General features: G+C 39.0%; 1 protein-coding gene across 1 annotated transcript in view; it reads left to right on the top strand.

The window, feature by feature from the left end:
- The window catches only part of GABRB1 (gamma-aminobutyric acid type A receptor subunit beta1), a gene marked incomplete at its 3' end in the record, with an annotated part of 107,917 nt that extends 91,808 nt beyond the window's left edge, over positions 1-16,109 (top strand). The window contains exons 5-8 of the mRNA XM_083861597.1: positions 7,052-7,189; positions 7,292-7,444; positions 8,746-8,996; positions 15,762-16,109. Of these exons, the coding sequence (XP_083717723.1) occupies positions 7,052-7,189; positions 7,292-7,444; positions 8,746-8,996; positions 15,762-16,109 (890 nt within the window). The remainder of the gene's footprint in view (positions 1-7,051; positions 7,190-7,291; positions 7,445-8,745; positions 8,997-15,761) is intronic.
- Between the last annotated feature and the right edge of the window lie 3,647 nt (positions 16,110-19,756).

Genomic DNA, 19,756 nt, shown 5'->3' on the forward strand with positions numbered 1-19,756 from the left:
CTAACGTGCCATCTTAAAACGTCATGCTTCAGAGCCACTCTAACTTACAAGATGAGAAACTTGCTAAAAGTCTGTAGAAACTGATGTATTATGTGTGTATCAGGGCTGACCTGTTGACAGCAGTTGTGCACTTTGTACATATTATGTGTACAATTACACAAGTGTCTGTGTCTGGGCTGCACAAGCAGACACCAGTCATGAACACATACTGCTCACCTGATTTCTAAAAAAAAAAATAAAAAACAATATATTATTGGTGGAAGTTTTTAGAAATAGAAATTAAAATTATTCATCAAAATTATTCAAGCCCAAATTTCAATCGCTGGCCCTGCTCACTAAACATTTGCATACAAGGAACTTCAGAGTTTTCAGTGACATCTTAGCCTCTAAGCTACTATGAGCAGGGTGCTTATTACTACTCAAAATATGTGGGCATGAACAAGAGTTTTTAATCACAATTTGATTTCCAGGAATTACACAGAGATGTGTAGAGTCCCAGGGTCTTAACATCAGGCTAAAAGTTTTCACTCTGGTGATGAAAGAGAAGTGTTGTAAAGGTGAAAGAAATGAGATGGGTGAATCAGGCTGCACTGGAACATGTCAGATCTCTAACTGTTGTACTGTCTTAGATCAAATGTCCTTCCCACCCATCATCTTGTCTCTGAGAGTGGCCAGCAGAACATATCAATGAAGTTAGAACAGAGCCTAGGACACACATGCTGATATTTCCTCAGCAAACACCTCCAGTAAGTGTTCTGCACTTTGCTATATCCAGTCAGAAATAGTATCATATTTAACAACCCGGACAGATTTTTATTCTGTGATTCTATGGCAGCTTTTGAACAAGCATAAACACAGAACACTCATGTCAATGAGTGATTTCTGCAGTTTATCTGTATGCTGAATTTCCCTTTATTTCTTTCAAACTTGTCACTAGACATATGATTTGTCACTTTCTTGGTCTGAAATTCTCATGGTCTGTAAATAACCATGTGCTCTTCAAGCTCACCATGCTAACTTAGGATCTTACAGACTTTTTTTACCATCTTACCTCCAGGCTAAAGAATTGTGACTCAGCCAGGTCCTTTCTTCACTGGAATCTTGTGTGTCCTTCACTCTAGCCAATTTAGGATTGCTATTTTAGGCAAAGAAAGGAAACTACACGAAATAGCACAATGTGAATTGGAATGTATATGGAAATGCAAAGAATTTTACATTTGCTTCCTTTTCCTAATAATTCCTTCATTTGGGTCTTTTTAATAGCTAATGAGAATTAAATTCTTTCAAGTGAATAGGACACAAAAATACCAGCATGCCTTACAGGAGGTACTCTTGCACATGAAAGCCATACTAGCTAAAACATACTGATGTGTTTTTCTGATTGTTCATTGCATTATATTTATATTAGCCTTTAAGTTCCTTTGCTGTAACTAGCATAATCCCCTAGGAAGGAGCCAAATTAACTGGTAAGGCATTTTCAATACAAGTTTGACTACTTATCCAGAATCCTTCATTTCCCTCTGTTAAGACACAGTGATACAGAGAAGTCCTGCTGTGTTAGCCATTAAACAGATAACCAAACAATTTCTCTCCCACAGGACCTTTGAGTTTGTATCAAGTCCACTGACAAAAAATGATAGCAAGTAAAGCTGAACCAATATTAAACGTACTTGCAAATTAAAGCAAGGTTTTAATTCACTCTTTGAACTAGATTAGAATCCTGCGAGAGTGACTTCATGCTGTAATAACATTTATTTTTCTCTTCTAGTGGATGGGAAGTTATGTCTCCAACTGGGATGGAACAGATTGTCCCATACATAAAATTTATTTTTATTTGAGAAACCTTCTTAAATGACTGACAATGTTTAGTACTCCAGCAGTCTAACCAAGTTTTCATTTGGTCCAGCGTTGCTAAGGCTAACTCATATCCCCAGGGAAAACAAAAAGTATTTCTCAGTGAAAAAAAAAAAAGTACCTCACAGATGCAAATATTCACTCAAACACAGGTGGCAGGAAGCTTTTTCAAGAAATTCTATCACCTTAATGTTAACCAGTTACACTGATTTCCAGATGTGTGGTGCACCATTCACATGTCAAGTTTAAGTTTAAATATATTTAAATACATTTTAATACATTTACCAGTATATGGACCACCTTGGTGGCATGTAGAAGAAATGTGCTTTCTGTTTGAATACAATCATAGGAACAATAACAAGAAAAATATAATATATTTAGCAACTAAGACTAAGTTGTTACAAAAGGCACAATCTGGGAGGAATGGAAGAGGGTTGGGGTACAGCCTCATGTCTTTACCCAGAGCCAACTAATTTGTGCACGTGGAATTGATGTAGTCTTTTGAAAAGCCCTGTTTAGATCCTAAGGAAGAGACCTGGCTGCTGGGTGTTTCAGAGCTACCTGCCCCAGACAATCAGAAGGGAAAAGGGATTCTGTTTGGACATCTCTGTTGAATTGGTAATGACAGTGGAATCATGACTTGTACTTGTGAATGTAACACAGATCCTCATTTATCCCAGAGATATTTGAGAAGTGTTGCAGTGTTAAATAGAGCAGCCTGGTTAAATAGAGCCCATACACCATTAAACTTGGCTATATCATGATGTCAGCAACATTTCTGATTTTTTTTTTTTTCTGTGAAGAGGGAGATTTATACATAACCTATTTCTTACCATGTGTGTGTATAGTTACTTTTTAGATGTGTGGTACTTCTGACCTTAAACCCTCAGCTGTTGAGAGGGAAAAGAAAAGAAAAAAAAAAAAAGAAAAAAAAAGTTGGCGATTTTCATTGCTGTATTTTCATTTCTAGACAATATTTTCTAGGAAGCAGAAGTTTTATATCTTGAGCTCTTGAGCTGGACAGTTAAATGTGGTTTTTAGTGGTTTTGAAGGTGGAAAAGAATCTAGCAAGCAGAAAAAAAAAGGCTTAAGTAGAACAAATATTTTTAAGGGACCAATATTAACTATTAATAAATTATTAATATCAATTAATTATTACTATAATTATTAATTATACAACACATAAATAAATAAAATTTTAGTGGTCCCTCATTATTTAGGTCAACAAAACCAGATGCAGAATTCCTGAGAAAACTGCTTGATTAAAAGAGCGAGACTGCTAGGGATGCCAGCCAGCCCAGCAATGAGGCCCTGCTCCTTCCACGAGTTGGGAGAAAACGCGTTCGGCTCCCTGCGCATCCCCCGCTCATCCCCCTCTCATCCCCCGCTCATCCCCCTCTCATCCCCCGCTCATCCCCCACTCATCCCCCGCTCATCCCCCTCTCATCCCCCGCTCATCCCCCACTCATCCCCCGCTCATCCCCCGCTCATCCCCCGCTCATCTCCCGCGCATCCCCCGCGCATCCCCCGCGCATCCCCCGCGCATCCCCTCTCATCCCCCGCTCATCCCCCGCGCATTCCCCGGGCATCCCCGGCCCCAAGGCGGAGCTCTGGCGCCCCCGCGCGGTCCCGGGGAATCCCGGCGTTCTCCCGCCCACCCTGTGACAGCCCTTGTCAACAGCACTGGGATACTGCAGGCCCGCGATATCTGACTTTTGTGAAATTGGTGTTCAAACATCACGGCCCAGCTGCGAGTGCTGCTCTCTCTTGGCACAAAAGGGAGGTTTGCATTCAAATTGGTGACACAGATACGTACGCAGAGGGAAAAGGATTACATGGGAAAAGAGCTGCCGAAGGAATACCTGGGCAGTACTGATAAGTTCGGTGAACAAACCAGCATTAATACTGGCCACTGCAATGGCAAGACTCACTTCTCCTATCACTGAAATAGCTTTTCTTCCTTTGTAAACGCTAAGGCATTTGCTGCCCGAAATAAGGGTGCTGCCTGCTCCACATTTGTAGGTTTCTTAATTTACATCACTACAGCTCCTCGCTTAAAGCCACTGTCCACTTGAAAATGGAGAAGGAGCAATCCGTCACCTGCTCACTGTTCAGAGTGAGATCAAGTCCTGTCTTTACCCTGCAGCCAACTGTCTTGCTCCTAAGTTTGCTAGAAAAAAGCCATGTCAATACCTATGAAACATGAGGGCCTCCAATTCCTGCACCTGTGAGCCATTGTCATCCATGAAAAGCAATGCCTCACACACCTAGAACAATGTGCAAAGCACATCAAGAAAGGGCATCACACAGCAACAATCCGATCGCATGAGGGAATGGACTGTCCAGGGAGAATTTACTCCTTGTTTGTGTCTAGTAGTCATTACAATGACTGCCAAGGAACTAATGAATGTACTGAAGTTTACTGTACCTAAAACCACAGGACGATGTTTTTGCTCAACCACTTTTCTAAAAAAAAGAGCTAAAAATTGTGAATGCTCCTGAGTGAAAAATATCACTGTCCCTTTCTCATAATTTCCATCAGCTTTAGGGAAGCTTTAATTCAAGAAAAAAAATGGTATATTTAGAAAAAGTAGTAGCTCACGTTAGACCCACTTTTTGTTGTATTTTGAAGTCTCTCTTAAGTTTGTAGAGATTAAAAACATGGCCTGTCAGCAGTGACATGTTGTCACTTGCTGATACCTTACATGCAAGGTTCTTGCTTTTGGTCAGTTGACTCTATAACCTACTAGTTCTACTTTTTGTTTAGTAGCCAAAGTCATAGGAAGCATGACTAGGGAAAAGCACATTACAAAACTCACATAATTTCCTTTTGCAAAGATCCAACATGACCACACGGTGTATCAATAAAATGGTGCAATCTTTTTGTAGGAGGTTTTGCCTGGTTTCTTTTTGAAATCTGCCTTTTGATATCCCAGGTGTTTATTTGGTACCATTGTGGGTTTTAACAACTAAATCACTAATGATTCACCTTCAGGGAAGGAATTTCAGCCACGATAAGGTGCCAAACCTCTTTTCTCAAAATGTCAGAGAAACTGCAGAGAGGCTGGCTGCAGCTGCCTTAAGAGGCTGCAAGTAAAGTTAGGAGCTCCTGAGGACTGGAGGTAGTTCCTCTCTTTGCCCTGGGTCCCAGCCTGCACTGTCCAAGGAAGAGGCACAATCAGAGCAAAACTGGAGGGCAGGATGTGAAAAGGGCAACAAGTGATGACAGCACAGAACAGAAGAATCATTTTCATGGTTTTCTTCCAAACCCTGAGGCAGAGTTCAGGATTCTCACATCTAAACCTTCACCTGTGACTTTGCAGCAAGTACCTGCTCAACATCTAAGTAGTAATGCCCCTTTTGTTTTTTATTCTGTCCCCTAAAGACATAGGATAGGTATTACCTCATGTACCTCAGGATATCTGTGTGGTACAAAGTGTACACATAATCAATACCCTTTCAGTATGAGATGACAGTTCCAATGCCATCTGTTTTGCACCACCTTTTCCATGAAGATAAATCAAGAGAAGGTTTTTATAAAATAGATTTGCAAGAAAACAAAGTTAACACTTCCCTGCCAATCTCAGTCTTGATCTTTTAAACAGTCTTAGCAATCATTCTGTATCACACCCTACATGTAGCTCATGTCAGCCCTGGGGTTTGTGTGCAAAGTCTTTAAAGCAGCTACTGAAGTCTCACTACCAAGCAGCTACCTCGACCTTTTGCAGTGAAAAGGAATGAAAACCATCCATGCAGTGCTCTCTATCACAGCCCTGGGATGATTCATTTGAAAAAAAAATAGCATAAATAATGGGAAACCCAGTTTTAAGCTTTCAGCAGCAATCCATATTACATAGGTTAGTGTAGTTTTCAGAGCAGTTCAGATAGTTTGAACACCACGGCACTGAGCAGTTCAGAAATAAAATATGCGAACGCTTAACCTTGTCCAGCCTGTCATTGTGTGTTTGCATCAAAAGATTGCTGTTCAATGGCTGCAGACTTTCCAAGCAATCTCTGGAGCCTGGCAGCAAGTCATAAGAGCTTCTCTGACTGTCACCAGGGAAACCACAGGTCTGTTCTGTATGTGGTCAGCCTTCCAGGGATGAAGCTATTAGTAGTCACCATCATAGGAAAAGACATCTCGAGAGTAATTTCCTTAGCTTGATATTGCATTAGTTGTGCATGTGAAAGGATAGGTTCCTAACTCTGTGGAGGCTTCTGATGCTACAGTTGGTTCAACTGGCAAAAGTACTGTCAAGTTTTCTAAAGCTTTGAGTTCAAACACGTTTTATTTGATCTGTGTTATAGGATTTAAACCTGATTAAATCTAACACCTGAAGGAAAAAATTAAAAATAGATGAGATGTTCTCTCCTCTGGTAGATATCTGGGGAAAGTAGAAAAATGCAATAAAGTGGAACCAGTTTAAATATTAGTTCAAAACTGTTGTCAATTCTGAGATTTTTTTGAAACTCAGTCACTTTTGAGTTTAATCAAAATATTTCTGAAAATGGTAACAATATTGTTAGCATTTCTAGTGATAGAATGGCAAATTAATTTTTAATTAAATTATAAATAATCAACATCACTGTTAAAAGGAAACAGAAGAAAGGTGCTAGTTTTGGAGTAAAAAAGAAATAGTTCTGTGATAACAGATGATCAAAGATGGCATGGTCTAATTAAAATATAAAATGCTTTATGAATATCAAAGGGTTACCTACAGCTCTGACAGACATTGTCAGGTGAAACTACAGGCACCTTAATTCTTCTAGAATCATCTTTATCTCCACTGGCCCCCAACTCTATATTTTGTCACATCTTGCATAGGAAATCAAATTAAAATAAGGGAACTGAACCTGGTTTTACTGTCAGAGCTCCTCCAAAGAAAGTTTAAAAGTTTTGCTGATGATGTATTTGTCTGTTGGCAAACTGAACAACTCAAGCCTGACTGAAAAGTTGTATTAGAGCTAGCTAAAAAACAAACTTTAATCACGAATTCTGTCCTTGTTTTCTCTCTTTTCTTCTACATCTAAAAGCTTCCTCGGGGCATAGAGAAAGGCTTCTGTGTAACAGGAATGTCACACAACAGAAGGCTGAATTCCTGATTAACAGCAGCTCCTTCCACTTGAACTGCAACTATTTAAGCAAAGCAATAAAACAAAAAGAAAAGTCAATAATCAAATTGTACCTCTGTTTCAGATGGGTACACTACTGATGATATTGAATTTTACTGGAATGGAGGAGAGTCAGCAGTAACAGGAGTTAATAACATCGAGCTCCCTCAATTTTCTATTGTGGATTACAAGATGGTATCAAAGAGAGTGGAATTTACAACAGGTAAGCACTGACAAGTTAAAAAAAGTTGTCCCCTCTTCCTCCAACCCAGAAATATCAATGCCTCCCTTTACCATTAGTCATTATATGACTTCTTTCTTTCAGGAGCATATCCTCGATTATCACTTAGTTTCCGGCTTAAAAGAAATATTGGATACTTCATTTTGCAAACCTATATGCCTTCCACACTGATCACAATTCTGTCATGGGTGTCTTTTTGGATCAATTACGATGCCTCTGCAGCCAGAGTTGCTCTAGGTAACTTCTTCTCAAAATGACTGAACTACGTAGACACTTTGAAAACAGCGGCACCAAATCCATACTGCTGGTTGTAGCATCATTACTTGTGGTCCTACACAAGCAGCACAGGGCCTTGGTTGTCAGGAAGGCAGGCAGATGTGACCTTGCCAATATCTCAAGCTCTTGCTCTGCACTTAGGTTGGGATTCTGACTGACTTCCAGTTGACATAATGGTCTTTGGATCTGGCCAAAAATACCTTGCTTCCAAACTGGAGCATAAAAGTCTAATTCAGTTATCTTAGGGTATCTACACTGTCCTGCATGAACAATCCCTGCTGATGTTAAAAACTGTTCTCTCAGGCCAGATCTGTGGCTGGAATGAATACACAAGATCCTACTCACATCAGTGGAGCTATACCAGCTTACACAAAATAAGTCTGTTTTATTTATAGAGCTGGTTCTTTCCCATACCATGTTCCTTCCTACAATTTTCCGTTAGAGTGAAGATCTTCTGCGCTATCTGTGCTTTAAGGCATCTATGTTTTTAACCTCTATTGCCAAAAAGCCATTTTGTCCCATTTCCCTGCAAATTGAACTTGTTATACCTGTGCCTAGAGCTATTATCTACATGCATTAATGACCTGTCATTAAAGTAGACTAAAAAGTAATCTCAGCCAGCTACAAGAAAAAACACACATGAGAAAAAAAATCATTCAGTGGTGGATAACGCAACGAGATGGAAATGCTTTGCTTGCAAGCACCTAGTTAATAGGAAAAGTTGTTTTGGTACAAATATGTGTATCACTTTCTCTTCATCAAAGACCATCACTTTAAAAAAAGGCTTCCCTTTCTCCTTTCAATCCTCCATTTTAAATCAGAAGCTAGATGCTTATTGCAGATCCCCATAGCAATGCAAGTCACCTATGGGGTAAAGCAGAGCCACTGGTGTAAATGAAGTAAAAGAAGCATTTTCTTGCATAGAAAGAACATCGATCAAGTCTTTGCGATCCATGTCAGCTAACATCACATTCCCTAGCACAGTTATTGCAGAAATTAAGGCAAGGAGTTCCAACATAGCCTGGCCTATTAGAGGTTATTTCATTTACTCTCCACTGCATGAAAAGCCAAGGAAGGTGCTGTCAGCAGAGTTGCAAGCATATTTTCCTTTCCAGTTCTGCAAAATGCATTCCTTTGGCTGCTAAGGACCTGATCACATAATTAACCACTCTGCATGAGTAGTGCAATGCTGCCATTATGTCTTTTGTGCTCAAATCTCCTTCCTTGTCTAACTAGTCAATGTCTATTTCTTCCTTTCACAGGAATCACGACTGTGCTGACCATGACCACCATCAGCACCCATCTCAGGGAGACCTTGCCAAAGATTCCCTATGTCAAGGCAATCGATATTTACCTGATGGGATGCTTTGTGTTTGTGTTCCTGGCCTTGCTGGAATATGCCTTTGTAAATTACATATTCTTTGGGAAAGGACCTCAATGTCAAAAAAAGACAGCAGGCAGGGCTGGACATGCTACAGGCGAGAAGAGCAGACTGGAAACAAATAGAGTCCAGGTAAAATGTTCAAACTATCTTTTCAAATATTACTTTTACTGTGAAAATGTTCATTTATATGATGATAGAGGTGGAAGCTGTGCAAAAGTATTTAAGATTGCCTAGAGAAAAATTGTATTTTAAGGAGATTACAGCAATGTATGGTCTGTTCCATCTTCAACTGAAAACAGAGTAAAAAAATACAGAAAATGCAAATGAATATTCAGGACACATTTCTACTTTGTAGTTCTTACAGAAGAAATACAAGGGGTACAAGGAAGTTAAATATTTATCATTTCATCTGTATAATTTTTTTGCTTTAGAAGTTGATATAGAAGAAATGTTTATAATAAAGTTCCTCTTTACATACAGAAACTTCACCATAAATAAAAAGCATAGACAAGCTCTGTTGCTTCAGTGAGCCCTGAATGAAGCCCATAGCACTGAGCTTTGAGGAACACAAGGATGCTGCTGCTAGGTTGTAACAGCTTTCATAGACGTCAGGATTTTTCCCTCAGCTAAATTCAGGCACACCACAACTATCCCCTCATTAAAAAACAAGCCAGAAAACTTTCAGGAAGTAATACTATGGACATATTTTTAATGAGGATGAGTTTAATTTCGCAATACATCACTGAGCGCTTGCAAACATCTATAAACCTATTTCACTTTTTCCCAGTTTTTCAGAAATAAACCCTTTGAAGCCTCAGGTGTATCTGGCCCAGTCTGACTCAAAGGAAAATACATATCCTAATGAGCCAAAAATTTTCTTCCTTCCTGTGCTTTACTTACAATATATTACATCCAAGTATTGATGAGATCTTACCCTGGCTGTTTTTGGGCTGAAGCCCAAACTTCTTTACTGTTGTGGCCTGAGGTGATAACATTTGGACAAAACTGTATTCAAGCCCTCTGTTCAGTTTGAAGAATGAGACCAACACATAAAACTCTAAAAGAAGACTTCATCTTGATGGGTACAGTGTCACGTACACATCAGGAAGTGCATTTCAGAAACTCTATGATATCTTATTAATTCTAGAGCTGTGTGTTTGGTGTCCCACCACAACACCTATGCATCATTAACAAAGCCATCATATCCTCAGTCTCAGTGAACTCATGAGCCCAGTAAAAGTTCTTACTTACATTTGCCTTCTGTCCCATTGTGTAGGAGATGCTTTATTACAGTGAGGGCACAAATTCAGTTCAGGCAATCAGCAGTCTCCAAGACCCCACAAAGTACTTCCACAGAGCAGAGGAGATTTGTCACCCCGGTATGGATTGTTGTGCACAGACATTGTCTATCCACTCCTATGGAAAATAAGGAAGGGAAAAAAACAACATAACCCACAAAATCTGACCAGCTACCTCAACAGCTCCTGAGATAACCCAGCCTAGATGAGAAGCAGCACAGCAAGGATTCATGACAAAGAGGAAATCAAGACTTCTTCAGAGGTCAGCCTTGGCTACATGTGCCCCAGTGCAGTGAACTGAGTAAAGGATAAGAGTGCAGGTAAGTTCTGCTCCTACATATTTGGAGATTTTGTTTAACTAACAAAATGCCATAACTCATAACTAAAAGCTTTTGTCTAAATGTTATGCAGCAAAGATTACACTGAGATTGGTACTTAGAATGGGATGGAAAGTTTTCAAAGCACCACATTGCATATACCATCATTTTTCTGATAGAAAATGGAAGTCATATATGCTTTGTACCAGGATTTCTAAGTGCTCACACTTCAGACAGCAATCCCATTCTGAGACTGAGAGTGCTTTAAGTGAACAGACTGCTTTCTGCCTGTACAATGCAGGTTTGTGATCTTAAATATATATATATATATATATATATATATATATGTGCACACATATACATAAACACACACATGTGCATGGATATTGGTGAATTTTGTGTTCCACACACTGATGTGAGACGTGAATATTAATTTTACTCAGCATAGAAATGCTGATTTCCAACAGTTGTATTTCTGTCTTTGGCAGGAAGAGTGCACACGACCAGAGCAGTGGAACACAGCAAGGTTATGTGACCTCCAGTGAAATAGCTCCCAGCCCCTCTCCATCATTTTTTTAGATTTTTCACTGGTATTATGATGCTTGCACCAGAGCAGGGGAAACTTTTTTGAGCATAAAAGAAGTACAGTTGTAAGTATGTATAGCTATAGGACATTTCTTCCCTTTTACTCTTGACCCACATCACTTATCCTTTCAGGGACCTGTAACTATTAGAAGATACGTAACAGTGCTTCATCTCTTTGTGCCAGGTGAAGATCTCAATCATTCCCATCTGACATACAACTCCAAAGACTAAAAGAGTTCAAATTCCTTCACCAGATAACACAAGCTTTAGATGTGTAAGCGACACTCAGCAAACTGACCACGGTATTTACAGTATAGAGAAGACCAGATGAAAAATGAAACAGAAGTGCTGTTTCATAGATGCCTGTTCCATGTTCTACAGACTGAAGAAGATGGAAATAAAGTTTATCCAGCTTCACAATTTATGACATTTTTATTTTTAATATGCAAAAAAAATTAATTTGTAGTAAACAATCTGTTTCTCTGAATAAAGCATAAAGACTGTTTATATCTCCTTGTTTATTTGTCAAAGCTAGATGTCACTGACATAACCATAATTATGGATAAATAGGAAAAACTACCCAGCAAGAAAATATTTAGATAGTCCATGCATGAAACTGCTTTTCTTTCCCCAGACAATTACAACGTGAATAGTAATTACACAGAAGATATCTCTTAAGTATGAAAAAAAAGGGTAGGATGTAATCATAATGTGAGAGGGAAAGGGGCTATGCCATCAAAAGGTTCATAAATGACAACACAAGGCAAGTGATAGATTGTCCCCCCAGTTCTGTGCAGCATCACACTCCTTTCAAGTGTCCTGTGAAACACCAGAGACCAGCCAACAGGCTTCAAGGAAAACTTACAATTTTCCGACACAGTGGCTTACTGGAAGGAGAAGAAGGGAAGCACATAACTGACCACACAAATTTCTTAACCTTCAAGTAAATCTCCTTGTGAATTAGTGTAGCCCTGCTGAGCATAAGCTGTTTCTTTGCAGATCAGATTGTGATAATATTTGTTCCAATAAGACAACCTTTTGAGTAACATGGCCCTGAGTCTTTCATCTTAAGAGGAAGAAACAATGGATTTGTACTGAGGCAAAACAGAGGTTCTTACCTTTTGTCTCCCAACAGTTAAGGTTAAAAAAAAAAAAAGTCATTCCAAACAGCACTAAGCAATTAAGATCCATTCTCTGTCAAGGAATGCTAACATTCACTTCCCCTAGAGCTGTCTATGTTTGTTGTGGTCCATACAGGTTGTTGGTTTGGGTTGTTTTCTTTTTATGACTGACTATTTTACACTTACAATATCATTTGATGATCCTAAGCAGGAAACTCATTTTCTAAGTGTCAGATGAAAAAAGAAGGTTTCATCCCCCTTGGTTTGGGGACATCCATTCAACCCTCAGTGTTTGATTTGTCTGTCAGTACTCCAGGAAAGCTGAGACCAGTCTGTCAGCACCCTCTTAGGGGGACCCTTCACTGAAATGCCCTGCTGGATCACAGGGTGGTTTGGCTGACTTAGTCAGGGACAGCCTAAGGGAGGCTCCTCAGCAGGTCTTCCCAGTTTATGACCCCTTAGTAAGTCTTCCTCTTTATTTATGTTACCCACTGCCAGCAACAGCCGGCACCTGGGAAGGACTCACACTAACAGCTTATGGAATATCACTATTTATTAATAAAAAAGGGTGACAGGTTAAGGTTCAAGGATTGCCAGTGATAGAATCTGACTGCAAAAACATATTTAAAGCAATGCACAGACAAACTCTAATCCCCAGTGAAAGTATTCAGCCCACACAGAGTGATTCTTACCCAATAGGCATCTTTATGGGGTAGAAGACAGGTTCAGTCCATCGACTGATGGCAGTAGCTTACAATGGAGTCTTCCCTAACTTTTCCCCATTCTCAACTTATTTTCATCTTGTTTCTTTACATATAGGTGGAACGTGAGTGCCTCTAGTCATACACACCTTTGTTACTGATTGGTGTAAAATTCTCTCGCTTCACTCTTAGAGTCAATAAAATACAGAGCACATGCCCAGGTGCTCTTGGATGGAGTTAGTGAGTTAGTATTACAATTTGATGATAATAAACTGAATTCATCTGAGGAAAACAATTTCAGCACAGTTGTTGGCTCATCAGCAGGAGATCAGCTGAGTTTTAATAAAAGTTTTAATACTTTGCAGTGAACTTCAAAATACACTGAAAGGGTTTTTAATTATGGGGGAAATGGCACAGAGCATTTGACCAAGTGCGCAAGAACATGTTTTATACTTCCATGAGCTAATGTCGTCAAGATCAGAGTAAGGCTCTTTGCTCTGAATTGCAAAGACTGCAATTCAAAGACCAACTTGCTTCATGACATACAAATCATCTTGCCTAAAATGGTTTAAATTAAAATAATTTTAAAAATAACAGGTTCATTCAGAATGCTTAGAGCAGGAATTCAGACACTGCTTGGCTCATCATAAGTTGTCAGTATGTATTAATTTAAGAAAGATTCCTGTGAATCACTTCAGAGTTTAGGCAATTATGAGTTTTCTTCCCAAAAGAGAAGTCATAATAACTGCTTAATAATGCTTGCATTACTGTTACTATTATTATAACACTGAAGTCAATTAACTTACACATTAGATTATGTAATCAAAGACAGCTCAAAGAGCTATTTCACAAAACTGGGAAGAAAAGATAGACCTATCAAAACTTCTGAGAAATAAAAGAAAACCTCTTTTTACACAGAGACAACTCTCAGATCACTGGGTTTTTCCCACAGATAAAATGTCAGATCTTCAGAATAAATGAATAGTCTCATAGTTACGGCAGTCCTCTGGAGAGCAGAAGATCCTAGCTTAAATCTTCTTCCTTCTGAAATTTGAAGAACTGACCTAAAAAGTATGAACTGGGTAGCCCATATCCCAAGCAAACATTTGGAACACCATGGTGATTTGTGACAAGCTGTCTCTTCTAAACTACTTTTCTCACCAAAACAGTGGTGGGAACTAGGGTGTTATCACTGAATGCCCATTTCAGCACATACAGAATCAATTTCTAAACCAGACTAGTACAATTTCTATCTGTGATGACTTATTACTTCACTTAGAAGACTTTTTTACCCCACAAGTTCCGTTGTGTGGCTTTTGTACAAATATTCCTTTCACTGCTTTGTTTTCAGTCAGTAAGTACTTAGTCTGGCACACTGCAAATATGCTGTCAGTTATGATGCAAAGATTTCTCCTGGTGATGGGAAGGAGCATCTTCCCCATTGACAGGTGGAACTGAAACTTTCTTTATTCTCATCTTTCTTTTGCAGCAACCCACAAAGACTGGGCTTCCCTGTGTGTTTTGTTTGGAATTTTTTCTTGCACATACTTCAAATCTGGTGTAGATTATTATATCATTTCCCAGCTCTGCTGTGTCTTACTAAAAATGTAAAGCTCAGAGTGTAAAGTAAGCATTGCATATCAATGGTGCTTCACAAAACAGTATCTATACTGTCTATAATTAATATCTTATTCCCTGATATAAAGGCATTCACAGACATGATTGAGTTTGTTATAAATTTGGGATAGGTCCAATACCACAGTTTACCAAAAACAACATTAATATTCAAGCCTCGATGTGAAGATTTTGAAGTTTCATTTAAGAGTCCTGTGTTCTGATGTATATTTCCCTCATACAAGCTACAGTGGATGTTTAAATATCTGTGAATTTGAAACATCTATTAAGTCTTTATGGAGAAGTCAGAAGTCAATCTGGAAATACCACAAAAACTTTTTAAAAGTGGTTTTACTGCAAACGTGTAGAAAACTAAAGATTTGTGAAAAAGAAAACACAACAATGCAGTAATTCACGGTTAATTACACTCATACATAAGAAGACAATGATGAAAAAATATTTAATATATACATATAAATATTTTTTGTGCCAGACATGTACACCCTGGTTACAGTTTCCAGTTCTTTTCTTCATTATTTAAAACAGTGCTCTGACTAATAGCACAAATAAATAAATAAAGTGACAAACATATTTGAAACTGCTTCTGGTATCAACACATAAAAATGTAACTGAATGTATGTTTTCATTGAATAAAATGGATTATTCTTTTCTCACATGAACAAGTTAATGGTATGCTACGATTTCATCCCTGTAATATTGCAATTGCCCAAAATTAATTCTCATCATGAGTATTTTACAGTAAATGATACAGTACACATGTATCTACATGCTCTTTACATGATGAACCCAATGTTACAAAACTTTTAGAAAGTAACCTGCAGCACTCAGACAGTGGAAAACTGTTTAAAATGGGCAGAGACAGCAACATTTTCTTTTCACATTGAGTATGTGAAAGCTTCAGGTGCCAGTCACCAGACTTTAAAAATCAGTATTTCATAAAGGCCATGATCCAAGTAAAAGATAAAATTACAAAAGCCTTACTTAGCAGAGGATGAGACAATTAGCTGAATTACAAGACCAAGAAGCCAAGTCAGGATGGAAGGTGCTTAGATGTTGAATAGCTAATTTCACACTAGTCAGGAAAATGTATTGAGTATCTTTTCACTTTTGTGAATGCTGTACCAGACAGGGTTGTCATTGCAGCCCCAGGAGCACCTTGACACTAGAGCCACATGGTCCGTCTGGTGGCTTGGGCTGGCTGAGGAATTGTCTAATCCACGTTCCTTCCTTGACACAGGTTGATGCCCATGGAAACATGCTCCTGAGACCACTAGAGATACGAAATGACGCAGGCAGCTCAGATGTGCTCACGAGCCTCCGTGACCCCCGAGCCACCACGTACATGTACGACAGTGCCAGCCTGCAGTACAGAAGAGCCACTTCCAGCAGAGACCTCTACTACAGGAGTGCTCTGGACAGGCAAAGGCTCCATAAAAAGGGACACTTACACAGGAGGACATCCCAGATCAAAGTCAAAATCCCTGATTTGACTGATGTTAACCTAATAGACAAGTGGTCCAGAATGGTCTTTCCCATCATGTTTATTCTTTTCAATGTTGTTTACTGGCTGTATTATGTCCACTAAATTATGCAATAATGTTACCACAGAGTAACATAATTAGACTTGTTTCTTTTCCTTCTCAATTTCATTAACTGTGAAGAACTGCAGTAGCTATAATGTTCCGTGTTCAATGTAGGATACTCCACCATGGAACATTTCTAGATTTAAGCTTAAAAAAAACCCAACAGCCCAACATAAATCCAGGGTCACAACATTTACATCAGATTAGTACAGATTAGCTCTTAAGGAGCATCTTAAGAAAAATCACTCTACCTTGATTTTTACAAAGTTTATGCATCACTCATGACCTTTCTGTGCCCAATTTAATTTTTTTAAGTGGAAATTTGTCCCACTGTATTTCTTATCACATATTGGCAGTTCACAGCAGCATACTTCCAAACAACACAGTCAATCTGCTAGTAGTATCTATGTCACTGTTTCACCATTTAGAGTGTAGAGAAATTTGAAGAAATTACAGATTAAATGATTATAACTATCGCACCATGCTTCACTTCAAACTTAATAGTTATAATGGGAAGCATTTCCATAGTGTGTTTGAGAACTATCAATCAAGGAGAAGTTAAATCACATTTTCAGAGGCAGAGACCTTCAAAAGAAAGAAAGGGTACCAGAGAGAAATCTCACTGACTTTTCAAGCAAGGAATCAGCTGATTTGATCTCAATGGAATTCTGTTATTTCCACAAAGTAGCAAAGTTAATATTTATGAGACCAATTGTGCCATATATAGTTTTATATTAAAAAGTAGAAAACAAACACATGTTGATTCCTTGAAGCAACTCTGAGGGATACCCCAGGCCAAGATTTTTCTTGGCACCCAGGCTTCCTCTGGCTGGTATTTGCAACATTCCCCCACAAGTTGGTAGATGTCTGGGAACAGATCTGAGGAAATTTCTGCACATAGTTTCCTTCAGAATTCTTTATTCCACTGAGCAGCAGAGATGCAGCTGAGTCTTACGGCACACTGGCAGTGCTGGGTGCACTCCTGAGGAGCTGCCTCTTCTTACCTGGCTGCCTATTGCCTGACTCAGCCCCAGCCAGGAGCCACAGGCTGGCAACATGCATGTAACTGACAAGCAATAGGTCACTCATCTTCTACCTGTATTAAATCCATTTTCCTTCTCTATTGCCAATTGTTCCCTAACACCACTAACACTATATTTCCTAATATAGCATTTTATTGAAACTATTATCAGATAATCCTTTTTCATATTGCAAGTGTTTCATACTTTTAGGAGAGTCAAGATATACAAGCCAACAGAGTCTATGTAGGTACTGAGGTGGTATTACCAATGGAAGCTGGTACAGAAAGAAACATTTGTCAGGATACAAACAAAAAAGTGATGTGGAAAACTTCTCCAGTAGTTCCTCATTACCTGGCAGTAAGGTCAGCTGCTGACCTTATTGCCAACTGACATTGAAATCTCTTAAATCAAAACATAGTAATAAATTAACCCTCCTACATGTTATGGTTTGTCACATTGTGCAAGACCTGAACCTTCTCACAGACCAGGGCCTGCTACCCCTTCCTTTTGTTAGTGCAGCAGGCTTCTGCAGAACGAGGCAGAATCATAGAATCACCAAACAAGAAAGGGAATAGGTTTCATTTACTCACTACAAAACTTATAAGGCTGCACACGAGGCATTTGACATTGCTAATCTAAGGGAGTCTTTGAAACTATCCATTTGCCTGTGGGCTCCAAAGTCCCAGCCTCATCCCAAGGTCAACGGAGCACAATGGTAGTTTCCTCAGATGTCTTCTCTCTGCTGCTGTAACCTTCAACCTCCAGTCTACTAAAGAGTTCCACAATTTTACAAGATGAATCAACCACTATGTACAACTTGAGGTGATTCAGGACAAATATTAATTTAGAGAAATGGCTCTTCTGAATAGGCTATGTATGCACATCCTCTTCCTGAAACAATTCCAAATAATCTTTAAGCAAGAATACCACATAGGGCAGTTTGATTAAGTTTTTAATCATAGTTAAGCCATGTTTATATCAAGAATATTTCAGTGGAAACTAACAATATTATTTTTGTAAAATAAAGAATACAAAGAACATAAGGAAGTCTTGCAAACTGAACTTTCCATAACAGCAAAAAATAGCACCAGGAGGGAGACAGCAGTAGGACCATATGTGCTGTCCATTGCAAACACATATCCCAATAAATAGTTTTAAATTCTTTGAACTGGCATGAAACCTTGCAGGGTAAGTCTGTGAGCCATTGAATTTGCCTGAATTTGCTTGAATTTGTGATTATGCACAAAAATTAAGTCAAAGAAAGTAATTCAAAGAAAGTAATGCATTCTGCAGATTTGTAGTGTAAAATACAACAACCATCAGTGGTCCATGTTTTGCATTACCTGATTTCCCAAAGATATTCACAGACAGACCTCAGGTAAGTAATTAAGCCCAGCTGATCCAGTGGTGAAGGGATAACTACGACCTCTCCTTACAGCTGCAGTGAACATTTTAAAAGAGCCAACATCCAACATGACATCAAAAAAAGACTTTAAGTTTTTTTAAAAAAGGATCTTTTGGTTTTGATTACAAGAGCAAAGAAAGATCAGCTTTACTGGTCTTCAGCTTTTTTTTTTTTTTTTTTTTTTTTTTTTTTTTTTTTTGGTAGGCCCTTAACCTCTGCATACACATATTTTTCTAGTTTATGGTTCAGCCAAATACTTCTGGCATAATTTATAGGTACATGGATTAAAAGCTGTTGCATCGTACAGTTCCAAGCAGAAAATAAATAGATAAGTAAATAAAACGTATGGAGCAGAGTAAACGCCATTAAGAAAACAAGAGCAGGGCACACACAAAACTTAAGAACAGCATGTTCCACAATAGGAGGATCTAGCCTTCTGCCCCAGGACACATTGAACACATGGTGCCTACCCAAACCCCAGCCCTGCAGTCCATTTGGAGCAGCACACGCCAAGGCCTGTCTGCACTGAGAGCTGGAAGCCACGACCTTGAGTCAAGAAACAGCTGCCAGCCCTTGGTGCAAAGTTTGGCAGCAGGGCCAAAAGCTACCTGCTGATAACCCCACCACACACAGAGGCAAGAGCCATAACTGTAGGTACAACTACTTCTAGAGAAAAAAGCAGAAGAAAACATTTCTCACCTGAGAGCAATAGTTTGGCAGCAAGGAAAAGCCAGTGGTTATTAGAGGCATGGGATGGCAAAATGAGTCTGTTTATGGGTCACCCAGGTACATTGCCATCTGGAGCTAGAAATTACAGAGCACAAAAGAAACACAATCTCTTCCCATCAATAGGTTGGAGTAATTTGGCTGCCTTTATCCAATAAAGGTAAATACTGCTGTAATTTTAAGTTCCCTCACTGTTGTACTTCAGTGGTTTCCCTGTCCTGAGGAACCAGACCTCAAGATCAAAATAGATAAGGTCCTATTGCTAATTAGGTTTTAGCTGAAGTCCCATGCAGTTTGTGCAGCTGTCATGTAATTTCTACTGGAAGTTGGTTTTGACTCAAGTTTCCTGAAATGTTGAGTTTCTACTGTCCCTGGGCATGTTTATTTGTGTACCTACATGGGAGTCTCCCAACAATATTTGAATCCATTGGTATTTTCAACCAAAAGCTGGAAGAGCAGTAAGGATCTGAGATACTACATTCCTACAAGTTTCAAC

This window comes from Zosterops lateralis (assembly GCF_965231275.1).
Source record: "Zosterops lateralis genome assembly, chromosome: 5".
NCBI lineage: Eukaryota > Metazoa > Chordata > Aves > Passeriformes > Zosteropidae > Zosterops > Zosterops lateralis.